Raw genomic sequence first — 23083 nt, 5'->3', positions numbered from 1 at the left:
GTGTGGGGTCCGGTGGAGCTCCTGCAGCGGCGGCTAGTCCTGCGTCCAGCTAGAGTGTGTAGCTCCGAACCGTCCTGACGAGCATGACAGGGACTGAGCTGCACTGGCCACGGCAGATACGCTGAGAGCAGAGCACTTCAGCTAAACCTCTTAGGGCCGCTAAAAAGGCCGGGCCACTGGAAATAACTCCAACGCTAATGAGATAACGGCTCGGCCCGCAGCCAGGGAGCAGAGGAGAGGAAGTGGGGTGGGGGGGGGTAACATGGAAAGGGTGTCGCCACCGCTGGCCGATGGTCATTGCTCAGCCTGGCCCAATGCTGGGTCATCACAGCCCATTGCTGGGTCATCACAGCCCACTGCCGACATCACACTCCACTTGGGACTCCAGCTATATGAACATGTCCATAAAACATGTTATAATCTCCATGATCAAGACAATCATGTTCTAGTGTTGTAGTCTTTTAATCTCCATGATTAAGACAATCATGTTCTAGTGTTGTAGTCTTTTAATCTCCATGATCAAGACAATCATGTTCTAGTGTTGTAGTCTTTTAATCTCCATGATCAAGACAATCATGTTCTAGTGTTGTACAGCTTCTATAATATTCACAGCATTTAATAAGTGAACAACACTCTTTTTCTCATACATAGTGGCGGGTCATGTTTTGACCCTTAAGACAAGACTAGTTGATGCCAGAGCCACTATAACCTGCTAAGTAGGCTCTGGTGTAGTGCCTTCAGATGATGTCAATTGTCTCAATGTAAAGGATGTCAGTGTAAATGACGTCAGTGGTCTCGATCTAAATGATGTCAGTTGTCTCAATGTCAATGATGTCAGTTGTCTCAATGTAAATGCATAAAAATCAAAAGAACAGAAAATCATGTAACAGTGCAGATCTGATGGAGCATCTGTACTCTGCTTATTCTGATCTAAATACATATTAAAATATATTAACTAAATAATTACTAACTAATATATTAACTAATAATAACTAAATATTAAAATTAATAATAAATCTAAAGAAATATTAAAATTAATAATAAATAAATATTAAAATAATTAATAAGTACTTAATGGACCAGAACATAATGTTGTCTCAGATGCAGTGCCTTAAAAAAGTACCACCTGGATATTTCCCCTTTTATTGCTTTAATAAATGTAATCTTTGTCAATTTTGTAAATTGTAAATGTTTTTTCTCATAGTGAGGGGTGGACCCGTGCTCCGAGTGTTGCCATGGCAATAATATCTGTTTCACAGATCTCCGTCTGTCGTCCTGACAGCCCATGAGCAGCACTTAAGCTTGAGAAGATAGCCCTCGCTAGGAGCCAGGAGAGGTCGAGGGTCATCGATCTTCTCATCAAAGCAGAGGATTAAGTGGCTGGAGGTGTCGCCAGGACACGGTTGCTCCTCTGGGTGGGATTGCCTTTGTGAGAGCTGTAACTAAAACTGTTACTATGCTAAGTACAGTCTGGCCATAACTCAACAATCTCTCACTCTGTCAGGATTTGACATGTTTAACACACAGCACACTGAAGATATACCAGCAAATCCCCATTAGTGGAGACTAGGTCATAAGAATGCTAGTGTGTTTTAGGGAAAACAGTGTAATTGAGAGATCATTGAGGGGCATCTTCTATGCTAATTTAGTGGTGTGTGTGTGTGTGTGTGTGTGGGGCATGTTCTATGCTAATTTCGTGGTGTGTGTGTGTGGGGGGGGCATCTTTTATGCTAATTTAGTCAGACTGGTCAGTCATGCTGGCTACACCTGGATACTGCCATATCGGTCTCTCCACAAGACAGATTTTAACCTTGATGAGAAATATTGTGACATTTTTGTATGGCGAGATCTCGTCACACCCCTAGCACACACCAAAGATTATACATGGCAGAGCAAGACGCTTCATCAGGAGCCACTTCCGGGAACCCGGATCGCACGAGGGGGTCAAAATCCCCCTTTATGCAGAGCAGAGGCAGCGACTGCTCCATTAAAGTCTACGGCCATAGCTCAGAATTTCACCACAAGATCTTGGTTCTATTGAGTTAGAAATATGAATGTTGGGCACGTCTTCATGATCCCCAAACCATTCTCACCATTTCAGGCATTTGAGAATTCCAGTCTGGAGAAAATTGACCTTATATCAGGAGTGCGCCCGTTATTTATTCTGCTGCTGTTGGCCGGTTGCTAGCTGTCTGACAGGTGGAACGTCATCAATACGTCAACGACACGCCTCTTTATGCAGACAGGAATCAGACAGGATCCCCATTTCGCTCCCATAGACATGAACTAAGACCAACAATCCTGCTCCGCCTACAGTATAAGCTTTGCACACACTCATTTCCAATGTACAGGACTGAGCTGTGGTCATATTTTGTACCGCTTTGCAGTATATCTAGTTGATTTAGTTTTAGGCATTAGGCTTGCACTCTGCCTGTTGTTTGAATTAGAGTGCACCTAATGTCACTTTTATGTTCCCTATAATGTACTGTCAGATACTATATTGCAGTGTACCAATTTGCTCAAAATCTGTTTATGTGTTGCAATATGATTTTATTAGGGCTGTCAATCGATTAAAAAAAAATCTAATTAATTACATACTCTGTGATTAATTCATCTAAATTAATCACATATATAATTTTTGCTGAGAAAGTATTTCAAATATTTAAATTGAAATGAATCATTGAATAATCAGCATTAGTGACATTTAAAGTTCAAAAACTCTTTTATTATTATTTTCACTGTTCAAATAATGGCCATAATAATCTATGATATGACCTAATATGCTGAGGAAATCAATTCAAAAGTGCTTTGGAAAGAAGTTTTTTTTTTCACATGCAGTACAAGGCATTTCAGGCCACAGATATAACCTAGGGGACACAATGAAAATAAATGAACACTCCCCTCAATGCCAACACTATTTCTTTGCATTGATGTGCGACTTTAGAGTTGATCAACTCCGGTGAGCAAATTCCTTGCTGCAGACATTGCAGAGGACTTTATTTTAATCAACACTTTATTTTTGTCAACACCATCAGGCTGTTTTTAAAAAGTAAATGTTCCAATCAATGATCTAGGCAGCACATTTTCTTCTCTCTCCTTCATTTTACAGTAATGGTTACTAACTAGAACGGCTCGGGGTCAAAGGTCATACGGAATCGATTAATCTGCGCTATTTTTTTTTACTCAGTTATTTTTTCTCAAATGAATTAATCGAAATGAATTAGTTATTTTGACAGCCCTAGATTTTATGTTCGTTAATCTGGCAGACATGTATCACCATTGTTTGTTATACACATGATGTAAGACACATTTGAATACTGTAAGACACATTGTAGGTCATAGAACACTTCTGAAGATAGTAATTCAGCAGGGTCACAGTATAAATGCATTTTATGTAGATCGAGACAGATTACACTAATTAATTGTACTTTGGCATAGGCCATCCTCTAGAGATTACACTAATTAATTGTCCTTGCAGCTCGGCGTATTTCGTCAGGTCACCTACAAGGATCAAAGGACTGCGGAATCTTCAGTGATTGTGTTTAGCTCGACATGTTGGGGACTGATCGGAGATTAGAGAAGCAAAGTGAGATGCATAGAGATGCATTTTTTAAAAGAAATGTCTGATCAGAGGGTGCAACTGTTTATTCAGGGGAACGCAGAATGGATAATTTCAGCATGCAACCTTGAATAGATCACAAAAACGATACATCTGCCTTTACTCGTCTCCGTTTTTCTTGCTTATTTCTGCTCATCGTTTTTGTTGGCCAGACGCAGCGGCTGACTGAGTTTATGTGTAAACAGCCATCCGAAATTAAAAAAGGAACATTAACATTAAACTATATTGCTACTGACATTGAGAAGTTTAATTTAAAGTCATACAGTATGTGTGACCCTGGGCAGCTGAGCTGTGGCCGAGGGCATCCTTAGCCTCCTAGTGGCCGAGGGAGGAGCCGCGTGCCAACGCAGAGGCTTCCCAGCAAGACCTATTTAGACGAGGATCACTATGGCGACCTAATTAGACGAGCATCACTATGGCGTCATGCTAGGGTGAAGCTCCTGTCTTCCTTGAAAGCCTCAATTAATTGCCCTTAAACCAGATGTCATAAGGATGACATGCACTTCTGTTGAACTGTCAATGGGCTTGTGTGTGTGTGTGTGTGAGAGAGTGAGTGAGAGAGGAGAGAGAGAGAGTGAGTATGTACAGTATGTGTGAGTGTGGGGATGTCAATCATTAGTTGTATTTTCCTTCTGTGACCTCTGACTGTCCACTGGGCCACTGTGTTACTGCTTACACTGTCTACACTGTTTACTGGCTATATTAGCCCACATGCACAACCCCTCCCTCCATCCCCCAGTCTGGACTGTGGTCTAACTTCATACTTGACCAATGGCTGATACCCTATTACTGCAAACTTATCCTTGCACTGCTGCTATAATTCTTATGTTACTGTGTTTACATTTTTCTCCATTTTGTCCATATAATTATACTATAACTGTTATATTACTATGCGTACATTACTATGCCTAAATCTCTTATATTGTCCATATTTATTGCTGGTCGCTAGACTCTGCACTGTTGCACTTATTTGCACTACCGCCATGACACACACCTCATAGAGCACCTTACCACTGCTTACTGAATCACAGGGTCAGTCCCTGCCCTGTCACTGCAAGCGCCTCATGCTTATACATCCTTAGTACATTCATGTGGGTCCTTGTTTTAGTATCTTTAGTGTCTTTTACTGTTCATTTTAGTCATGTGGATTTGTTTTTTTATCATCCTGTTTATGTTGTTGTGTGTGGTGTCATAAGCTACTGGGACCTTGAATTTCCCCTTGGGGATCAATAAAGTATCTATCCATCTATCTATCTATCTATCTGATACTTTTGGGATTTTCGTTGACTTGCACCTAATGGCCTCCTTACACCAAACAACTCTGACAAGATTTGGGGAAGATTTTTGAAAGATTGTAGAAAGCGGGAGAAAGAGAGAGAGAGAGAGAGAGAGAGAAGAGAGAGAGAGAGAGAGAGAGAGAGAGAGAGAGAGAGAGAGAGAGAGAGAGAGAAGAGAGAGAGAGAGAGAGAGAGAGAGAGAGAGAGAGAGAAAGAGAGAGAGAGAGAGAGAGAGAGAAGGGTGGAGAGCAAGTGCTCCAGCATCAGCAGGAGTCTGAGAGAGAGAGAGACAGAGAGAGAAAGAGAAGAAGAGTCTTGAAAGATTGGAGTCCTTTGAGTAAAGCTTGAATGGGGGGCATCAGTTAAAAGACTACAATCTTTCAAGAATCTTTCCCAAATCTTGTCAAAGTTGTTTGGTGTAAGGTGGCCATTAGTTAAACAGTGATCAGATCTAGACATGGACAAATCACAAATATTGATTTCGTTATAATGCCTTAAATAGTTTAGAGAAACCTCCTTAACTGTGTTTGAAAAAGCAAAAAGCTTTGATGTTCATATATTAGCTAAAAGTTAACAACAGTCTTTTGTCAAAATAAACAAATGACTCAGAAGCATGTTTCAAGTCAAAGTAAAGAAATGAAATGACTCAGAAGTTTCAAGTCACTGAAAAACAAATAGCCACAGCAGGGGCTCATGCAAATGAACACTCCAGCATCAGCACCTGTCTGAGAGAGACAGACAGAGAGAGGGAGAGGGAGAAAGAGAGAAAGAGAGAGGAGAGAGAGGAGGAGAGAGAGAGAGAGAGGAGAAGAGAGAGGGAGAAAGAGAGAAAGAGAGAAGGGTGGGGAGCAAGTGCTCCAGCATCAGCACAAGTCTGAGAGAGAGAGAGACAGAGAGAGAGAAAAAGAGAGAAAAAGAGAGGGAGAAAGAGAGAAAGAGAAAAAGAGAGGGAGAAAGAGAGAGAGAAGGGTGGAGAGCAAGTGCTCCAGCATCAGCACGAGTCGTAGCTCTCATTACAGGTGCCGTTGTTTGCAGTACAACACTGTTGTAATCTCGTTTAGCTTCGTCTGTAAATAGACGGCCCAAGGTTAACATTCTGGCTGGCCAACAGTCAAAAGATTAACCTTCGACCTTCCAGCCACCTCCTACTGGGAGCGCAGGGCACTTCCCAAACGTGCTACAGCCACCTCCTACTGGGAGCGCAGGGCACTTCCCAAACATGCTCCAGTTGTCCCAGTGCCGTCATGAGTCACGGCACGATGGCAGCTCGATCCTGTCATGCCTCTTCAGAACATGCCTTTGTGCTCCTACGTTGTGTTAAGTGTAGGAATCATTTTGGACACGCTATCGTTGTGTAAAGGGTAGGAATCATTTTGGACACGCTATTTTTTAAAAACGCTTCTTTTTTTGATTCCATGTTTCTACCACATGTACCACCACAAGTAATGTAATGTCCACATTACATTACTTACTTGGCATGTCGCAGTGTCATTTTCAGTCAAAACAAACATATTGGTCAAGAGAAAATCAACATTAAATCAATCAATTTGCTAGGGGTATGAATCATTTTGTTCTTAACTGTAGTCTTACTCAGGACATTGCTGTGGCATATAGTATACTAGTCTTGCGCAGGACATAGCCCTGGCATATAGTATACTAGTCTTGCGCAGGACATAGCCGTGGCATATACTGTAGTATACTAGTCTTGCGCAGCACAAGTACTGTGTCGTTTACTTCCATACTGCACCAATCCGTTTGTGCAACATGTACAATAGCACATGGGTTGAGTTTCAGGAATGAATGGGATAGTGCAGGGGAGAGCCCCCCTAGTGTTTAAAAATGGACATTACTGCAGTTTAAACCTGCTTAACATACCACAGAATTGCATAATCCAGCCACAAAAAACAGTAATATTTATTTACATTGTTTCCAAAGACATCCCCTAAGTACAAAAACACTGCAGCAAATGTATCAAAGTTACACTGATCAAGGCAAAAATTAATTCAAAAGTAACACTGATCACAGTTGAAATTCTTTGATGACCTGTATGTACACCATTATGGTTAGAGGCATTCAAAAACATTGCTATTCATAGAAACTAACAAGAAACAGTTACACAAGACACAGTTAGAAATTCCCTCAAAGTCTAATGATGGCCATGAGCTCTAATAATTGACAATAAGATACATTCTGTGTTGTGGCCATAAACAGCTACAGTATGGTGCGCTATCACACAGCTTTATGATGTGTTCATCACTAACATATCAAACGTAACTTCACAACGGTATGGAATGGGCAAATACTGCTAATCCAGCACATGGCAAGTGAACGCAGAGGACAGCCGCCACATCTGGAGACTACAATGGAGTCACCCTGTTCTCCCATGAAAGAACCCGAGTTATGGATCAGGAGTGGATCCACATCACAGGACTGACAAGTTATTTCTCTCTTATGTTAACAGTGTGAGATCAGTCGTTTATTTCTCTCTTGTGTTTACATTGTGAGATCAGCGTTTATTTCTCTCTTAAAGATTATGAGATTGTTTTTTTCTTTCTCTCTTAAACATTCTGAGATTAGGTATTTATTTCTCTCTTGTTTTAACGTTGTGAGATGGGGCGTTTATTTCTCTCTTGTTTTAACGTTGTGAGATGGGGCGTTTATTTCTCTCTTGTTTTAACAGTGTGAGATCGGGTGTTGGGCTTGGCAGAGGTCTGTTCTGGGCAGGTACCTTCCCAGCGTTTTACTCCGTCCAGTCCTGGACGCTTTAAAAAGTCCCAGCTGATCTCATTCTGCTTCAGTGCTCCTCAGGCGTTTCAACTTCATTCTGCATCACAACATGGATAAGCATGAGTCACAGAGTCAAAAATATAGCACAAATAAAGAGGCAATCAAACATTAAATCAGCAATAAACACACACAGTGACACAATAAACACACACAGTGGCATATAATATGGGCCACTCGAAATCTTCATGTAAATCTTTGAGGATTAAAGCATTTTAGAGTCTGAGATAAAGAGTGTGCGGCCGGCTACCTTGAGATCCTGGGGTCCACGGTCCTCCTCCGCCTCAGCCCTCTCTTACACTTCCTGCTTTACGGTATCTGCTTCCTGCTGGTCAGCGCTGGTCTCTGAGGGGTCGTCTTGTTTCTCCGGTGTATCTTTCTCGGCCGCCTCCCTTTCTGCTGTGGACGTCTCTACTGCACGGTCAGCCTCAGCAGCAGCGGCGCTAGAGGCTTCATTTACGAGCTTGACCTGATCCGTAGGTTTGACCTCGGCTTTCCCCTCGATCGCGGGTTTGACCTGGGCTTTCACCTCGATCGGGGGTTTGACCTGGGCTTTCACCTCGTCCACTACTTCTGCCTCCTTCACACTAGCTGCCTTTGTCTCGGGGTCAGGCACGCGGCGGTCATCTGTGTGTTTCTCTGCTGTGAGTGCATCTGTTGGGTGTGTCGCCTCACTCTCTCCGTCTGCAGGCTCCATGGGTGAGGAAGTCCCGCTGCCCCCCCCCTCGCCGTCCATCTCCTCTTCGCCCGCCCTCCTGACCCGCCGAGACGGAGGCCGACGCCTCACCGACAGCCGAGCTCTGCCCTGCGAGAACAGAGACGGACATCTTTAGGACATCGGGACACTGTTAGAGTTACAACACTGACAATTACAGACAGCTCTCCACTCAGCTCTCTCCTCCTCTTGCCCACATACATAATAGAAACAGGCTCTTATAACAGGACACACACATGCTGCAAGACTTTACACCGTATTGGTGCTGTATGAGTAGACTGCTCTGCTCTTCTCACCTTATTGATGCTGGGCAGCAGAGCAGCATCTGCTGGACTCTCAAAGCTGGCGGGGGCTTCCACCGGCTTTTTACCTGCCCTTGGCATGGGGGCAACAGGGCTGCTGGGGCAGTTGGGGGAGGACCCTGGGGGCTGTAGCCTCAACCCCGGGCTCTTCGGGGAGGGCAACATCGGTGTGGGCGACAGGGCCAAGGGCGACAGGGCCAGGTTGGACTGCAGGATGAGACACCAGACACTACATGAGGACCAGCGCTCTGGCACAAAGACAGACCCACAACATGGCTCTAACAACTAAAAACTATAACAACACAACTATAACAACACGGCTCTAACAACACAACTATAACAACACAACACGGCTATAACAACACAACACGGCTCTAACAACACAACACGGCTCTATCAACACAACTATAACAACACAACACGGCTCTAACAACACAACTATAACAACACAACACGGCTCTAACAACACAACTATAACAACACAACTATAACAACACAACTATAACAACACAACACGGCTCTAACAACACAACTATAACAACACAACACGGCTCTAACAACACAACTATAACAACACAACTATAACAACACAACTATAACAACACAACACGGCTCTAACAACACAACACGGCTATAACAACACAACACGGCTCTATGAACACAACACGGCTCTATCAACACAACACGGCTCTATCAACACAACACGGCTCTATGAACACAACACGGCTCTATCAACACAACACGGCTCTATCAACACAACACGGCTCTATCAACACAACACGGCTCTATCAACACAACTATAACAACACGCCTCTAACAACACAACACGGCTCTATCAACACAACACGGCTCTATCAACACAACACGGCTCTAACAACACAACTATAACAACACGGCTCTAACAACACAACACGGCTCTAACAACACAACACGGCTCTAACAACACAACACGGCTCTAACAACACAACACAACACGGTTCTAACAACACAACACGGCTATAACAACACAACACGGCTATAACAACACAACACAACACGGTTCTAACAACACAACACGGCTCTAACACAACACGGCTCTAACAACACAACACGGACCTAACAACACAACACGGCTCTATCAACACAAGACGGCTCTAACAACACAACTATAACAACACGGCTCTATCAACACAAGACGGCTCTAACAACACAACTATAACAACACGGCTCTAACAACACGGCTCTAACAACACAACACAGCTCTAACAACACAACTATAACAACACAACACGGCTCTAACAACACAACTATAACAACACGGCTCTAACAACACAACACGGCTCTAACATCACAACTATAACAACACAACACGGCTCTAACAACACAACACGGCTCTAACAACACAACACGGCTCTATCAACACAACTATAACACGGCTCTAACAACACAACACGGCTCTATCAACACAACACGGGTCTATCAACACAACACGGGTCTAACAACACAACTATAACAACACAACTGTAACAACACAACTATAACAACACAACGCGGCTCTAACAACACAACTATAACAACACGGCTCTAACAACACAACACGGCTCTAACAACACAACTATAACAACACAACTGTAACAACACAACTATAACAACACAACGCGGCTCTAACAACACAACTATAACAACACGGCTCTAACAACACAACACAACACGGTTCTAACAACACAACACGGCTATAAAAACACAACACGACTATAACAACACAACACAACACGGTTCTAACAACACAACACGGCTCTAACAACACAACACGGACCTAACAACACAACACGGCTCTATCAACACAAGACGGCTCTAACAACACAACTGTAACAACACGGCTCTAACAACACAACACGGCTCTAACAACACAACACGGCTCTATCAACACAACACGGCTCTAACAACACAACACGGCTCTATCAACACAACACGGCTCTAACAACACCTATCCCACAACACGGCTCTGACATTACATTCCGAGTAGCACATGCACATCAACCCAGAATGGAAATATCATGGGTGGTCTCAAACACAGAGTATAATATCGCTTAATGGAAATATCATGGGTGGTCTCTTAAACACAGAGTATAATATCGCTTAGGGCTGTTGCCAAACAGGAACTAAGTGATTAGTTTAGTCAGGGTTGGCTTGTGGTAGTAGGTTAGTCAGGGTTGGCTTGTGGCAGCTCTTTAGTGTGATTAGGTTAGTCAGGGATGGCTTGTGGTAGTAGGTTAGTCAGGGTTGGCTTGCGGGCGTGGAGCCTGGACATGCCGCTCTTACCTGCAGCTTCTCGATCAGAGCAGAGTTCCTGTTCCTGGAGCGGGCAGGACGTGCAGCGGCGCCATCTGACTTCTGAAGGAGACAAAAAGACATCAATGTGGCAAACAGGTGTCCTGTTGGCTTTGTCTTACTGTATGTCCATAGACCATCTAACTATTATCATTATCAGCTCAAACAAATACACAAGCCTGATAACATCATGATAATCAAATATGTAACCATGCATATCCTGAACAAATAATACAATAGTATAATCTTAATCCAATGATGGCACTAATGAGCAGTCATAATAATATCACAGTAATAGACCTCTGAAGTTCGCCTACAAAAAAGCTGCCATCTTTGACATCCGGTATCTGGCGATTTTTCCTATGGGAAATTATCGCACCTCTTAAACTCTTGCGGGGATGAAAAAGTCTGAAATGCAGACGTTTTTGTCCTCTTTTGTCCTCTGCCTTCGAGTGGATACTGTGATCTCCGGTACGTGAAGGCGGCACACTTGGATTTTTGCTACCCCAGAGCTAACTTGCAATGCAACTTGCCATAGGTAGTTAGCTTCAATTAACAACCGGATCTCCTAATATGGGCAAAGATGGCCGTTTTGGTTCTTTTTTGTAGGCAAACTTCAGAGGTCAATGAACTGACTCTGCACCAGATGGTCCAGTAGGGGGTGCCGGAGTGCTGGCTCTCACCTGCTCCTCTGCCTGGCTCTCATCACCTGTGGCAGGGATCTGGAGAGTACGTGGGGGCCTCCGCCGAACCGGCTTATTCTGCTGAAGAGCAACACCAGAGTCCACTTTAGAACGGCAGCACAGACAGGGAGCAGAGGTGGGAATGTGCCTCAGCACAGACACAACACAGGGAGCAGAGGTGGGAATGTGCCTCAGCACAGACACAGGACAGGGAGCAGAGGTGGGAATGTGCCTCAGCACAGACAGGGAGCAGAGGTGGGAATGTGCCTCAGGAGAGGGAGCAGAGGTGGGAATGTGCCTCAGCACAGACAGGGAGCAGAGGTGGGAATGTGCCTCAGCACAGACACAGCACAGGGAGCAGACGTGGGAATGTGCCTCCTGCTATCTGAGGTGGGAGCTCACACTGCACTTGAACCCTGCCACATAAGCCTGACATTAGCAGGTCCTAAACACATAATGGGTGTCATGTCCAATCGTTATCTCTTATGATGGTGTTACATTATTAGAAAATGGTCAGAAATTAAGATTTTTAGCTACCATAACCGCTTATGTCACATGCTACTGTCACATAGCTCAGCTATCATAACATCATATTATCATGATAACTACAGATTATGCTGGCCACTAATTATCCTAACGCGTTATGACATTTGCCATGACGTGTACATATATGTTAGTCTAAAATATGGCAGGGTGCAAGTAAGCTGCTGGTGGTATTCTGCCACCAGTGACTATAATCTAGAAAGGCTCATCAAACACGAACACTGTTACAAAACAGATCTGATAATTATGCTACCAGTGACTATAATCTCAGAAAGGCTCATAAACACGAACACTGTTACAAAACAGATCTGAAAAGGGACATGAGGTGGCGCACAGCAAGATGAACATGTTGGACACACACTGAGCACAGCAAGATGAACATGTTGGACACAGACACACACTGAGCACAGCAATATGAACATGTTGGACACAGACACACACTGAGCACAGCAAGATGAACATGTTGGACACAGACACACACTGAGCACAGCAAGATGAACATGTTGGACACAGACACACACTGAGCACAGCAATATGAACATGTTGGACACAGAAACACACTGAGCACAGCAAGATGAACATGTTGGACACAGACACACACTGAGCACAGCAAGATGAACATGTTGGACACAGACACACACTGAGCACAGCAATATGAACATGTTGGACACAGACACACACTGAGCACAGCAAGATGAACATGTTGGACACAGAAACACACTGAGCACAGCAAGATGAACATGTTGGACACAGAAACACACTGAGCACAGCAAGATGAACATGTTGGACACAGATACACACTGAGCAGTCAAGAGATGAACATGTTGGACACAGACACACACTGTGCAGTCAAGAGATGACCATGTTGGACACAGACACACACTGAGCACAGCAAGATGAACATGTTGGACACAGAAACACACTGAGCACAGCAAGATGAACATGTTGGACACAGACACACACTGAGCACAGCAAGATGAACATGTTGGACACAGACACACACTGAGCAGTCAAGAGATGAACATGTTGGACACAGACACACACTGAGCAGTCAAGAGATGAACATGTTGGACACAGACACACACTGAGCAGTCAAGAGATGACCATGTTGGACACAGACACACACTAAGCACAGCAAGAGATGAACATGTTGGACACAGACACACACTGAGCACAGCAAGATGAACATGTTGGACACAGACACACACTGAGCACAGCAAGATGAACATGTTGGACACAGACACACACTGAGCACAGCAAGATGACCATGTTGGACACAGACACACACTGAGCACAGCAATATGAACATGTTGGACACAGAAACACACTGAGCACAGCAAGATGAACATGTTGGACACAGACACACACTGAGCACAGCAAGATGAACATGTTGGACACAGACACACACTGAGCACAGCAAGATGAACATGTTGGACACAGACACACACTGAGCAGTCAAGAGATGAACATGTTGGACACAGACACACACTGAGCAGTCAAGAGATGACCATGTTGGACACAGACACACACTGAGCACAGCAAGATGAACATGTTGGACACAGACACACACTGAGCACAGCAAGATGACCATGTTGGACACAGACACACACTGAGCACAGCAATATGAACATGTTGGACACAGAAACACACTGAGCACAGCAAGATGAACATGTTGGACACAGACACACACTGAGCACAGCAAGATGAACATGTTGGACACAGACACACACTGAGCACAGCAATATGAACATGTTGGACACAGACACACACTGAGCACAGCAAGATGAACATGTTGGACACAGAAACACACTGAGCACAGCAAGATGAACATGTTGGACACAGATACACACTGAGCAGTCAAGAGATGAACATGTTGGACACAGACACACACTGTGCAGTCAAGAGATGACCATGTTGGACACAGACACACACTGAGCACAGCAAGATGAACATGTTGGACACAGAAACACACTGAGCACAGCAAGATGAACATGTTGGACACAGACACACACTGAGCACAGCAAGATGAACATGTTGGACACAGACACACACTGAGCAGTCAAGAGATGAACATGTTGGACACAGACACACACTGAGCAGTCAAGAGATGACCATGTTGGACACAGACACACACTGAGCACAGCAAGATGAACATGTTGGACACAGACACACACTGAGCACAGCAAGATGACCATGTTGGACACAGACACACACTGAGCACAGCAATATGAACATGTTGGACACAGAAACACACTGAGCACAGCAATATGAACATGTTGGACACAGACACACACTGAGCACAGCAAGATGAACATGTTGGACACAGAAACACACTGAGCACAGCAAGATGAACATGTTGGACACAGAAACACACTGAGCACAGCAAGATGAACATGTTGGACACAGATACACACTGAGCAGTCAAGAGATGAACATGTTGGACACAGACACACACTGTGCAGTCAAGAGATGACCATGTTGGACACAGACACACACTGAGCACAGCAAGATGAACATGTTGGACACAGAAACACACTGAGCACAGCAAGATGAACATGTTGGACACAGACACACACTGAGCACAGCAAGATGAACATGTTGGACACAGACACACACTGAGCAGTCAAGAGATGAACATGTTGGACACAGACACACACTGAGCAGTCAAGAGATGACCATGTTGGACACAGACACACACTGAGCACAGCAAGAGATGAACATGTTGGACACAGACACACACTGAGCACAGCAAGATGAACATGTTGGACACAGACACACACTGAGCACAGCAAGATGAACATGTTGGACACACACTGAGCACAGCAAGATGAACATGTTGGACACAGACACACACTGAGCACAGCAATATGAACATGTTGGACACAGACACACACTGAGCACAGCAAGATGAACATGTTGGACACAGACACACACTGAGCACAGCAAGATGAACATGTTGGACACAGACACATACTGAGCACAGCAATATGAACATGTTGGACACAGACACACACTGAGCACAGCAATATGAACATGTTGGACACAGACACACACTGAGCACAGCAAGAGATGACCATGTTGGACACAGACACACACTGAGCACAGCAATATGAACATGTTGGACACAGACACACACTGAGCACAGCAAGAGATGACCATGTTGGACACAGACACACACTGAGCACAGCAAGAGATGACCATGTTGGACACAGACACACACTGAGCACAGCAAGAGATGACCAGTGGAGGAGATACAGGCAGTTGGACTATGAGGACCTGAGGAACGCTTGATAGTAGAGACGTCAGAATTCACAAACAAAAAAAAGAAAGACGGCCAAAGGGCCAAAGGGCTGGGAAGATGCTGTAGTGCCCAAGAGCTAACGCAGGAGGTGAACAAATATAAAGATATTCTACGCAGGTTTGTGTACTTTGTAATTTGGCACTGCAAGCTGATTTAAGAATCTTGAGAAAACTTCTCAGCACACTACAAACAGTTCTCCTCATTTCTACTAGATGCATAACATATCTAAAACAGAAGAGCTCAAGAATTACTGCAGCATTATTAGGTCTGTAAGAAATGACACACAAGAGATTCTTTTCCTTTTGGTTCCAGTGAGGGATTGTCTTCCATCTTTGCACACCGAAGTATATAACATCAGCCAGCGAACAACGAGTCCAGCAGCTGCTGGAGAGGCAGCAGAGAAGGAAGAGAAGAGAAGAAGAGAAGGGAGGAAGAGAAGATGAATCTCACCCCATCATAGCCAGCACAACTGGAGACACTGTGATCTTTAAACTTTCCAGCCAATTCAGCAACAGACACTTTAATAACAGGGTTCCCCTGGAACACAGAAACAGCACACTCTTGGAATACCAAAGGCTCATCTTTATGGGCAGAGCATCAAAAGCAAAATGGCTTCTGTCGTGTCATGGAGGCGTGACAGTGTGACTCTGACCTCGGTCTCTCTCTCTGAATACAGACCATGTGCATGTTAGTGTAGATTAGTTTAACATGTGCAACATGAAAGATATATTTTACACAACTGTAACAAGAGAAACTGTTCTGTCCCCACATGTCTGACTCCCAAACAACAAGGTACAAGTTCACTGATTCAGATGCATCATGTTAAGCATGGTAGCACCTCGGAAGAATGCGCTCATTCAAACAAAGCCAAATAATTCCATAGATAGACAGTTCATCTGAGTCATGACAGACAGTTCATCTGAGTTTAAGTCAAGTCCACTTATTTTATGGCACATTAACGCAACAGGGTTGACCCACAGTGTTTTAAAAATAATAAAACAATAATAAAATAATAATACAATACAAAATGCCAAAATACAAAGAAAGAAAAAACAAAAGGGGCTTGTTTATTGCAGAGCACTAGCCTAGAATTACATTTGCTGCCAGGGCTAGTCTAGCAACTCTCCGTTGGCTTGTGAGCTCCAGAAATCGAAACTTAATCAGGTCATTGAAATCGTGTATAGAGTCGTTTGGTGGGCTTAACATAATGATTGATGGCAGAGTTGCAACGGTTTGGCTTGAATTCCCTGCTACTTGAAAACAAATATCCTATTGCGTCATATTGCGTGCAGAGGGAATTTGAAAGACAACTGATTATCCCGCCCCTCGGACTGAGCACTGCAAACGGTGAGTGTCCAGACCCTACATTTTAATGTGGGTCTGGCTCGCCAGGCTAGCAGAGCACAGGAAGTTTCGAGTTATTTAGGAGGCTTTCTGTTTGGGTCTCGTTCTAACCGGTTGAACATAGGGTTGCCACCTGTGTCTGACAAAAATCCTGGACATTTTGACCATCCAATCGACCTTTTTGTTTGTAAGCAACGGCGCCTTTCGCACATCTAACCCAAGATAAAAACAGTCATTCTAAGCGACAATTGTATAGCTAAAATTAGTAAGAATGACAATTTCTAGTTATTTGTTTAGTTAATTGCTTTAGCTTTATTTAATAGCAACCTTTATTACTTTGTTATATTTTCAACAGTTTTTAGTTGTGGACACCTGGGGGCAGTATTGAGAAAAAAGGGGAATACATAATTAGGTTCTGCTTTTTTGCTTATGTGGAATAAACTTTCCTTTCTCTGTCTCTCCTTGTCCCACACACTCTCTGTCTCCACCTTACCATTTCTAATGAACCTCCACGGTGCCTGCCCCCACCACCACCACCCATGTTATGCTACGTCATTTTTGTAGAGCCAATAAGGCTGTGCATACGTTTATGGACGTAGGCACGCTTCAATTAAACTGAAATACACATTTTGCGCATCATGTACAAAAATCAGGGACATTCAGTGTCCAGGATTTTTATTTTCCTGGACAGACCATGAAAATCCTGGACAGGTGGCAACCCTAGTTGAACAGGGCACATTGAATTGATTTATACCTGAGCAGCTGTGTGTCTCCTGCTGCAGCTGTAATGTGGTCAACAAACCTGCAGTGTGGAAACAGAAACTTGATTTCCGGGGCTCGGTTTGACACATGTTGAAGGTTGACCTGCAGATAGGCTAAGCGTTATGTAGAGGTGAAATGTACCGTTACATTTACCAGAACGCAGGGAGAAGTAAAGACCTGCGCACCTGATCACAAGCCCATGCAAAACAAGAGGGTCACACATTACTGACATTTCACTTCCTGCCAAAGGAGCCTCTGTGCTGCCGTGAGCTCATGGTTTGGCCTCAGATTCAAAATGAGTCTCATCTCTGACTTAACTGAGCTTTGCTGATAGAGTCAAAGGACAAAAGGATCCCAAGAGTCCAACCCAGTTCTCAAATTAGCTAAAGTGCACGCTCTCACTCTCAGATATGTAAGGTCTTTGTTGTGACATTATCCAGGCGGTGACTTGTTGGTGCCAGACACAGTAGTGGAGCAGTAATTTGGCTCCTGTGTGGATACAAGGAAGTTTATTGTCACATGCATATAGTTACTGGATGTAAGAAATGGACTGAAATTATGTCTGGTGTCAGCCTATTTGTGCATTTAAGGGGGGGTAAAAAGTGTAGTAGAAGAGGGGTTTAGTAGATTAAGCGGCAAGGGCTGCATAAGAAAGGTGGGGGAGTATTGGGATTGGGGGCACCAACAAAGAGCACCCAAGAGCAACAGAGGCAAGGAAAAACTCTGTGTAGGCTACATAAGCAACCACAACAACTCACAGGTTGATCAGAGAGACACATAAGCCCACAGCAGGCCAGGCAAGAGTGTCGCAAAACAGTACAGCGGATTGGACACATCTGGAAATCTAAGTGTGCCAGATATTTGACACAGCAGTAGACTCCTAGCGCATGTGTTTACGATGTTTACCGTCCACTATGTCTATCATTTTACACGACAGAGGCCAAACAGCGACCACCCAAATAGAAACAAACCGCCAGCGAGAGTTCCGGGCCCGCACAGATCCGCGCCAGATCCGGTGCCAGTGTTCCCCGCTGCTGTCAGGGCGAGCTCTCTCTGACAGCTGCCGAAATGAGTGGCGCTGAGCCTCGGCCCTGCCAGAGGGTTCGCATAGCTGACATTCAGGAGATAATGAACTCGCATAGGCAGCTCACCACAGAGACGCATATCTACTACCACCGCGCAGCCCCACTCCGGCAGGCGGAGCAGCTCAACCGGGACCGAACCTGGCCCTCGTGCGGCGCGGGTTAGGACTACATCAGACAGGGTCGATGACATTGTGTCAAACACATGGCTTACTCAAACGGCGAACTTCCTCTTATAGCATCGAGTGATTTTTTTTTTGTAGCTTTCTATAGCATCGAGTGATTTTTTTTCCCGGTCTAAGCAAGTCTAGCCTACAACATAGCAGAACATTGCACCTCTGTGATCAAAAAGATTTCTGTCATATCTATCGGGCTCACATTCCATAAGACCAACAGGTGTTACTTATCTCTACACGGAGGTCCTTATTCGAAATGGCAATAAATCTAAGTGAACATATTATGCGTCTCCACGCAACGCCTCATCTAAAAACATTGCCCATTCCAAATGGATCATATTCCTGAGCATATATTAAGGTTCCGTTACTTTGAAACATGTTATGTAACGTTAGACACCACCGGAGTGTCATTTTCATCTCACAGGCCTGATGACGGAGGTGTGCGTCTCTGCTGCCTATCTAGGTGTGCCTAGCGAAATTCCTCATCCGCACAAAACATGAGCTCATAAGGTCTGTGGATGATATACGCTGTTTTAAATGTGCTTCATATATTAGGCTACAACTGCATCCATTGTTTCCCACTGTGCCACTTACTTAGTGAAATGCACAGGACACACCGCAGACAACTGCTAACTACAGAGGCACCGATTTCATAGGCTACAAACCAGTCTACAAAATGATTTGGTGATTTAATGACGCAATTTAATTCAGTATATCAGTAATAAAAAATAAATTAAACAACTTTAAAATAGGCCTAGTCATTCAGTAAGCTATTCTGTCAAAACAGTTTGCCGAAAACTGTAAACTCTTCGTATAATGAATAAAAACACTTCCAGCTACCGTTTTTCCAAACCTTCGACTTTATCAACGTCATTCTGGCGTTTCCTTGTACATTTGCGAGTCAAAGAAAAGCTAAAAGAAGAAACTTTACCTCCATCAAGACTGGGTAGCCTACAACTGGCTCTCCGATGTCGTTTTATTCTCCGACTCCTGGTGGTAAGACTCGTTCACACTTGGGCCTAATTTCTCAATCCTGTGTTCAGACGAGCGCTCTGAATAGCCGTGGGCCTGTCGTTACTGTGTCGAGGAAGGTGGTCCTGCAGTTATATTTAGTTTGAACTCTCCCAGCGTTTGCAAGGTTGCGAGATAGTTTCGTGTGTGTGACTCACCCGCGCGCTCCTACCGCCCTTTTCAAACGGGTTTCATCCCTCACTTCACAGCTGATAGCTACCAACTCCGCCGAGGGTGTCGTGCGCGCTGCCCTGCTATTTTCTGTAGAGTGTAATCTGAGCAAGCAAATCATGTGTTGAATAAAATTCTGTCAAGCGGCTATTTGAGTCTGACAAATTCAACATCCACACTATTACATTCTCGTCAACAGTGAGTCAGTGACACTACCCTAGCTGCCATGGCCCTGACTGAAGTTAAGGGATAGGCTAGTGTGCTGTACCTTCAGATTCATGAATAATATACCATGCACAGAAAAAAAAAAGTACATCAACCAGATCTACATCCCATTCTAAAGGAAATCCGAGAAAAAAAAGAGACAACGGAAGCTGCACGTGACATTTCCTTCCTGTCACAGGCTTCCTGAGAAGCAACAGTAGACTACCATATAAGCCCAACCGTCACAAGGCAAACAAGATGTTCACAGCCAAACAAGCTAGGGCACACCGAGAGGCCTTTTGTTTGTCCATTTTTAAAGTCTAGGCTACAATAATTCTAGCTATACCTAATTTAAACAAAGATTTATACCAACAGGTAAAGGTACACCAGCACTCCATAATCAAGACAGAATTTCTAGGTGCCTTTGCACTAAGGGGACTTGAATAGTTACAGTGCATGAAAATGCACTGTACTGTTCTTCCTAGGCAACTTCTTATTATTATTATTCCGCTTACCACTTTTTCCGTACGCAATTTCTCTTGAACAGTTTAACTTCATTCAAACTTTGTAACTTAGGTCTTCAAACAGATCGGATTGGTATGACTTTTCAACTTTGAAACTTTTATACTTTTTAAACTATTAAAGAAAAACTTTTTAAAAATCCCCATAGACTTAACATTGCCGATTGTGACATCATAATACGGCCGTTAAGCAATTAGAATCCTATGGCAGGTGTTCAGGCCACCTGCAGCCTCAGGCTTTAAGCATACAATCTGGGTTAATTAAGACTACACATCCTATTCAACTGTTTCCTCTGCCCAAAACTGTTTCAAAATAAAAGTCCTCACTAAAATAATCCACTGTTAAACAATGTAACCCATTAAACTACTGAACTTTTTACATTCAACTTTTAAACGGTCTACTTTTAAACTATCATTAAACTATCTATTAAACTAGCTTTCTATCAACAACTTTTAAACTATCTACATTCAACTTTTAAACTATATACATTCACTAGCTGTCTATCAACAACTTTTAACTTGTCATCAACTATGTCAACACTTTTCATCAACTATGACTCCTACCCACTGTAGCTAGTTAGCATGGTTAGCAAAGTTAACATGTTAGCATTGTTAACATTGTTAGCATTTTTAACAAAACTACTAAAAATGATTAGCTAGGTTAGCTAAGTCACATGGTTAGCATAGTTAACATGCTAGCATGTTAGTTAGCATTTTTAACAAAACTACTAAAAATGATTAGCTAGGTTAGCTAAGTAATATGGTTAGCATAGTTAACATGCTAGCATGTTAGCATGCTAGTTAGCATAGTTAGCATAACTGCTAAAAATGATTAGCGAAGTTAGCTAAGTAACATGGTTAACATAGTTAGCATGCTAGTTAACATAGTTAGCATAACTACTAAAAATGATAAGCTTGGTTAACTAAGTCACATGGTTAACATAGTTAGCATTGCTAACATAGTTAGCATGGTTAACAAAACTGCTAGAAAATGTTAGTTAAGTTAGCTAAGTAACATGGTTAACATGTTAGCATTGCTAGCACTACTATAAAACATTAGCTAAGTAACATGGTTAGCAGAATTATAAATCTTAGCATAACTGCTAGCAAACATTAGAGCCATTCCAACTTTCAGTTATCGTCAAATATCTACCTATACACAGCCATTAAACTATTTGAATATCAACATTCATTAAACTGCTATAAAACGTTAGCTAAGTAGCATGGTTAGCAGGTTAGCATTGCTAACACTGCTATAAAACATTAGCTAAGTAGCATGGTTAGCATAGTTAAAAATCTTAGCATAACTGCAAGCAAACATTAGAGCCATTCCAACTTTCAGTTATCGTCAAATATCTACCTATACACAGCCATTAAACTATTTGAATATCAACATTCATTCAACTTCCAGTCTGTCAACAACTTTTAAACTATTTACCTTCAACTTTTAAACTATCATTAAACTATCTATTAAACTAGCTGTCTATCAACAACTTTTAAACTATCTACATTCAGCTTTTAAACAGTCTACTTTTAAACTATCAACTTTTATTAAGCTATGCAACCACCATGTCTATCCTAGCATCACCGTAGTAACCATCTCTGTATTATCTGTTTTAACTATACATGATATTTTACATCACAACTTTAGCATTTTCATGCACTGGTAATTCCTTGGAATTGCATTTCTAGTTCTTATATGATGGTTCCACGTGGGTCGAACCTTTGAGACAGCACACTCTGTTGGGAAACATCAAACCCCATCACACTTAACTTGGATAGTTAGCCCACTATCTCCAGACGCTCCGATTAGCAGCAAATGATCTGCTGACTTCATTTAACTACAACTTATGGTTAAGGTTTGGATTTGATTAATGTGATGTTTAGTAATTGTTCAATAACATGCTGCACTTGAATCTTACCAGATCTCTGTGAGCAGACTAGCCAAGTAAAGTGTTACCCAAAACCTAACTGCTCAAAATCACATCATGAGATAACGGTCATTCAATAACACCAAAAAAGGACTTGATCACAAGTACAAATCACTTCCCCGACACCAGCTAATGTGCTCCTCAAGTCAATATATGACTTCTGGCAAAACTTTCCTTGTAAAAACAATGTGGGCAACATACAATGTGTCCCATTTAACTGTACCTGATAAGCACCACCTGCCAGGTAAATCAAGGGTTCAATACATCGTCACTTATGGTGCAGGTGAAGATCTGCACCACCATGTGAGACTAAATGTTTACTGGAAGACACAAAAACAAGACAGGCG

At 43.2% G+C, this 23083-nt stretch overlaps 1 protein-coding gene across 7 annotated transcripts; it reads right to left on the bottom strand.

Annotated features, from left to right (window-relative positions):
• Positions 1 to 6792: 6792 nt before the first annotated feature.
• Positions 6793 to 20435, bottom strand: dub (duboraya). 7 transcript variants are annotated; one of them, XM_042093834.1, is made up of 8 exons: positions 19830 to 20434; positions 15985 to 16071; positions 11691 to 11771; positions 10999 to 11070; positions 8692 to 8904; positions 8228 to 8485; positions 7931 to 8167; positions 6793 to 7720 (listed from the first exon to the last, which is right to left on the bottom strand). In XM_042093834.1, the coding sequence occupies exons 1-7, from the start codon at positions 19833 to 19835 to the stop codon at positions 7976 to 7978; spliced, it is 909 nt and encodes a 302-aa protein (XP_041949768.1). In that variant the 5' UTR covers positions 19836 to 20434; the 3' UTR covers positions 6793 to 7720; positions 7931 to 7975. The 7 variants fall into 7 exon arrangements, with proteins under 7 accessions (XP_041949768.1, XP_041949767.1, XP_041949766.1 ...); XM_042093833.1 differs by having other exon boundaries at positions 7931 to 8309; positions 8361 to 8485; positions 19830 to 20432; XM_042093832.1 differs by having other exon boundaries at positions 7931 to 8485; positions 11691 to 11768; positions 19830 to 20433.
• Between the last annotated feature and the right edge of the window lie 2648 nt (positions 20436 to 23083).

The sequence above is a fragment of the Alosa sapidissima genome, chromosome 5, assembly GCF_018492685.1.
Source record: "Alosa sapidissima isolate fAloSap1 chromosome 5, fAloSap1.pri, whole genome shotgun sequence".
Classification (NCBI taxonomy): domain Eukaryota; kingdom Metazoa; phylum Chordata; class Actinopteri; order Clupeiformes; family Clupeidae; genus Alosa; species Alosa sapidissima.
This window is presented reverse-complemented; position numbering and strand designations above follow the sequence as displayed.

What these genes read in the sequence shown, in the direction of transcription:
- dub (XM_042093830.1), bottom strand. An exon ending in GTTGTGCTGGCTATGATGGG is followed by an intron (nt 11,772 to 15,984) that starts GTGAGATTCATC and finishes GTTGCTCTTCAG; the next exon opens with CAGAATAAGCCGGTTCGGCG. An exon ending in AGAGCCAGGCAGAGGAGCAG is followed by an intron (nt 11,071 to 11,690) that starts GTGAGAGCCAGC and finishes TGTCTCCTTCAG; the next exon opens with AAGTCAGATGGCGCCGCTGC.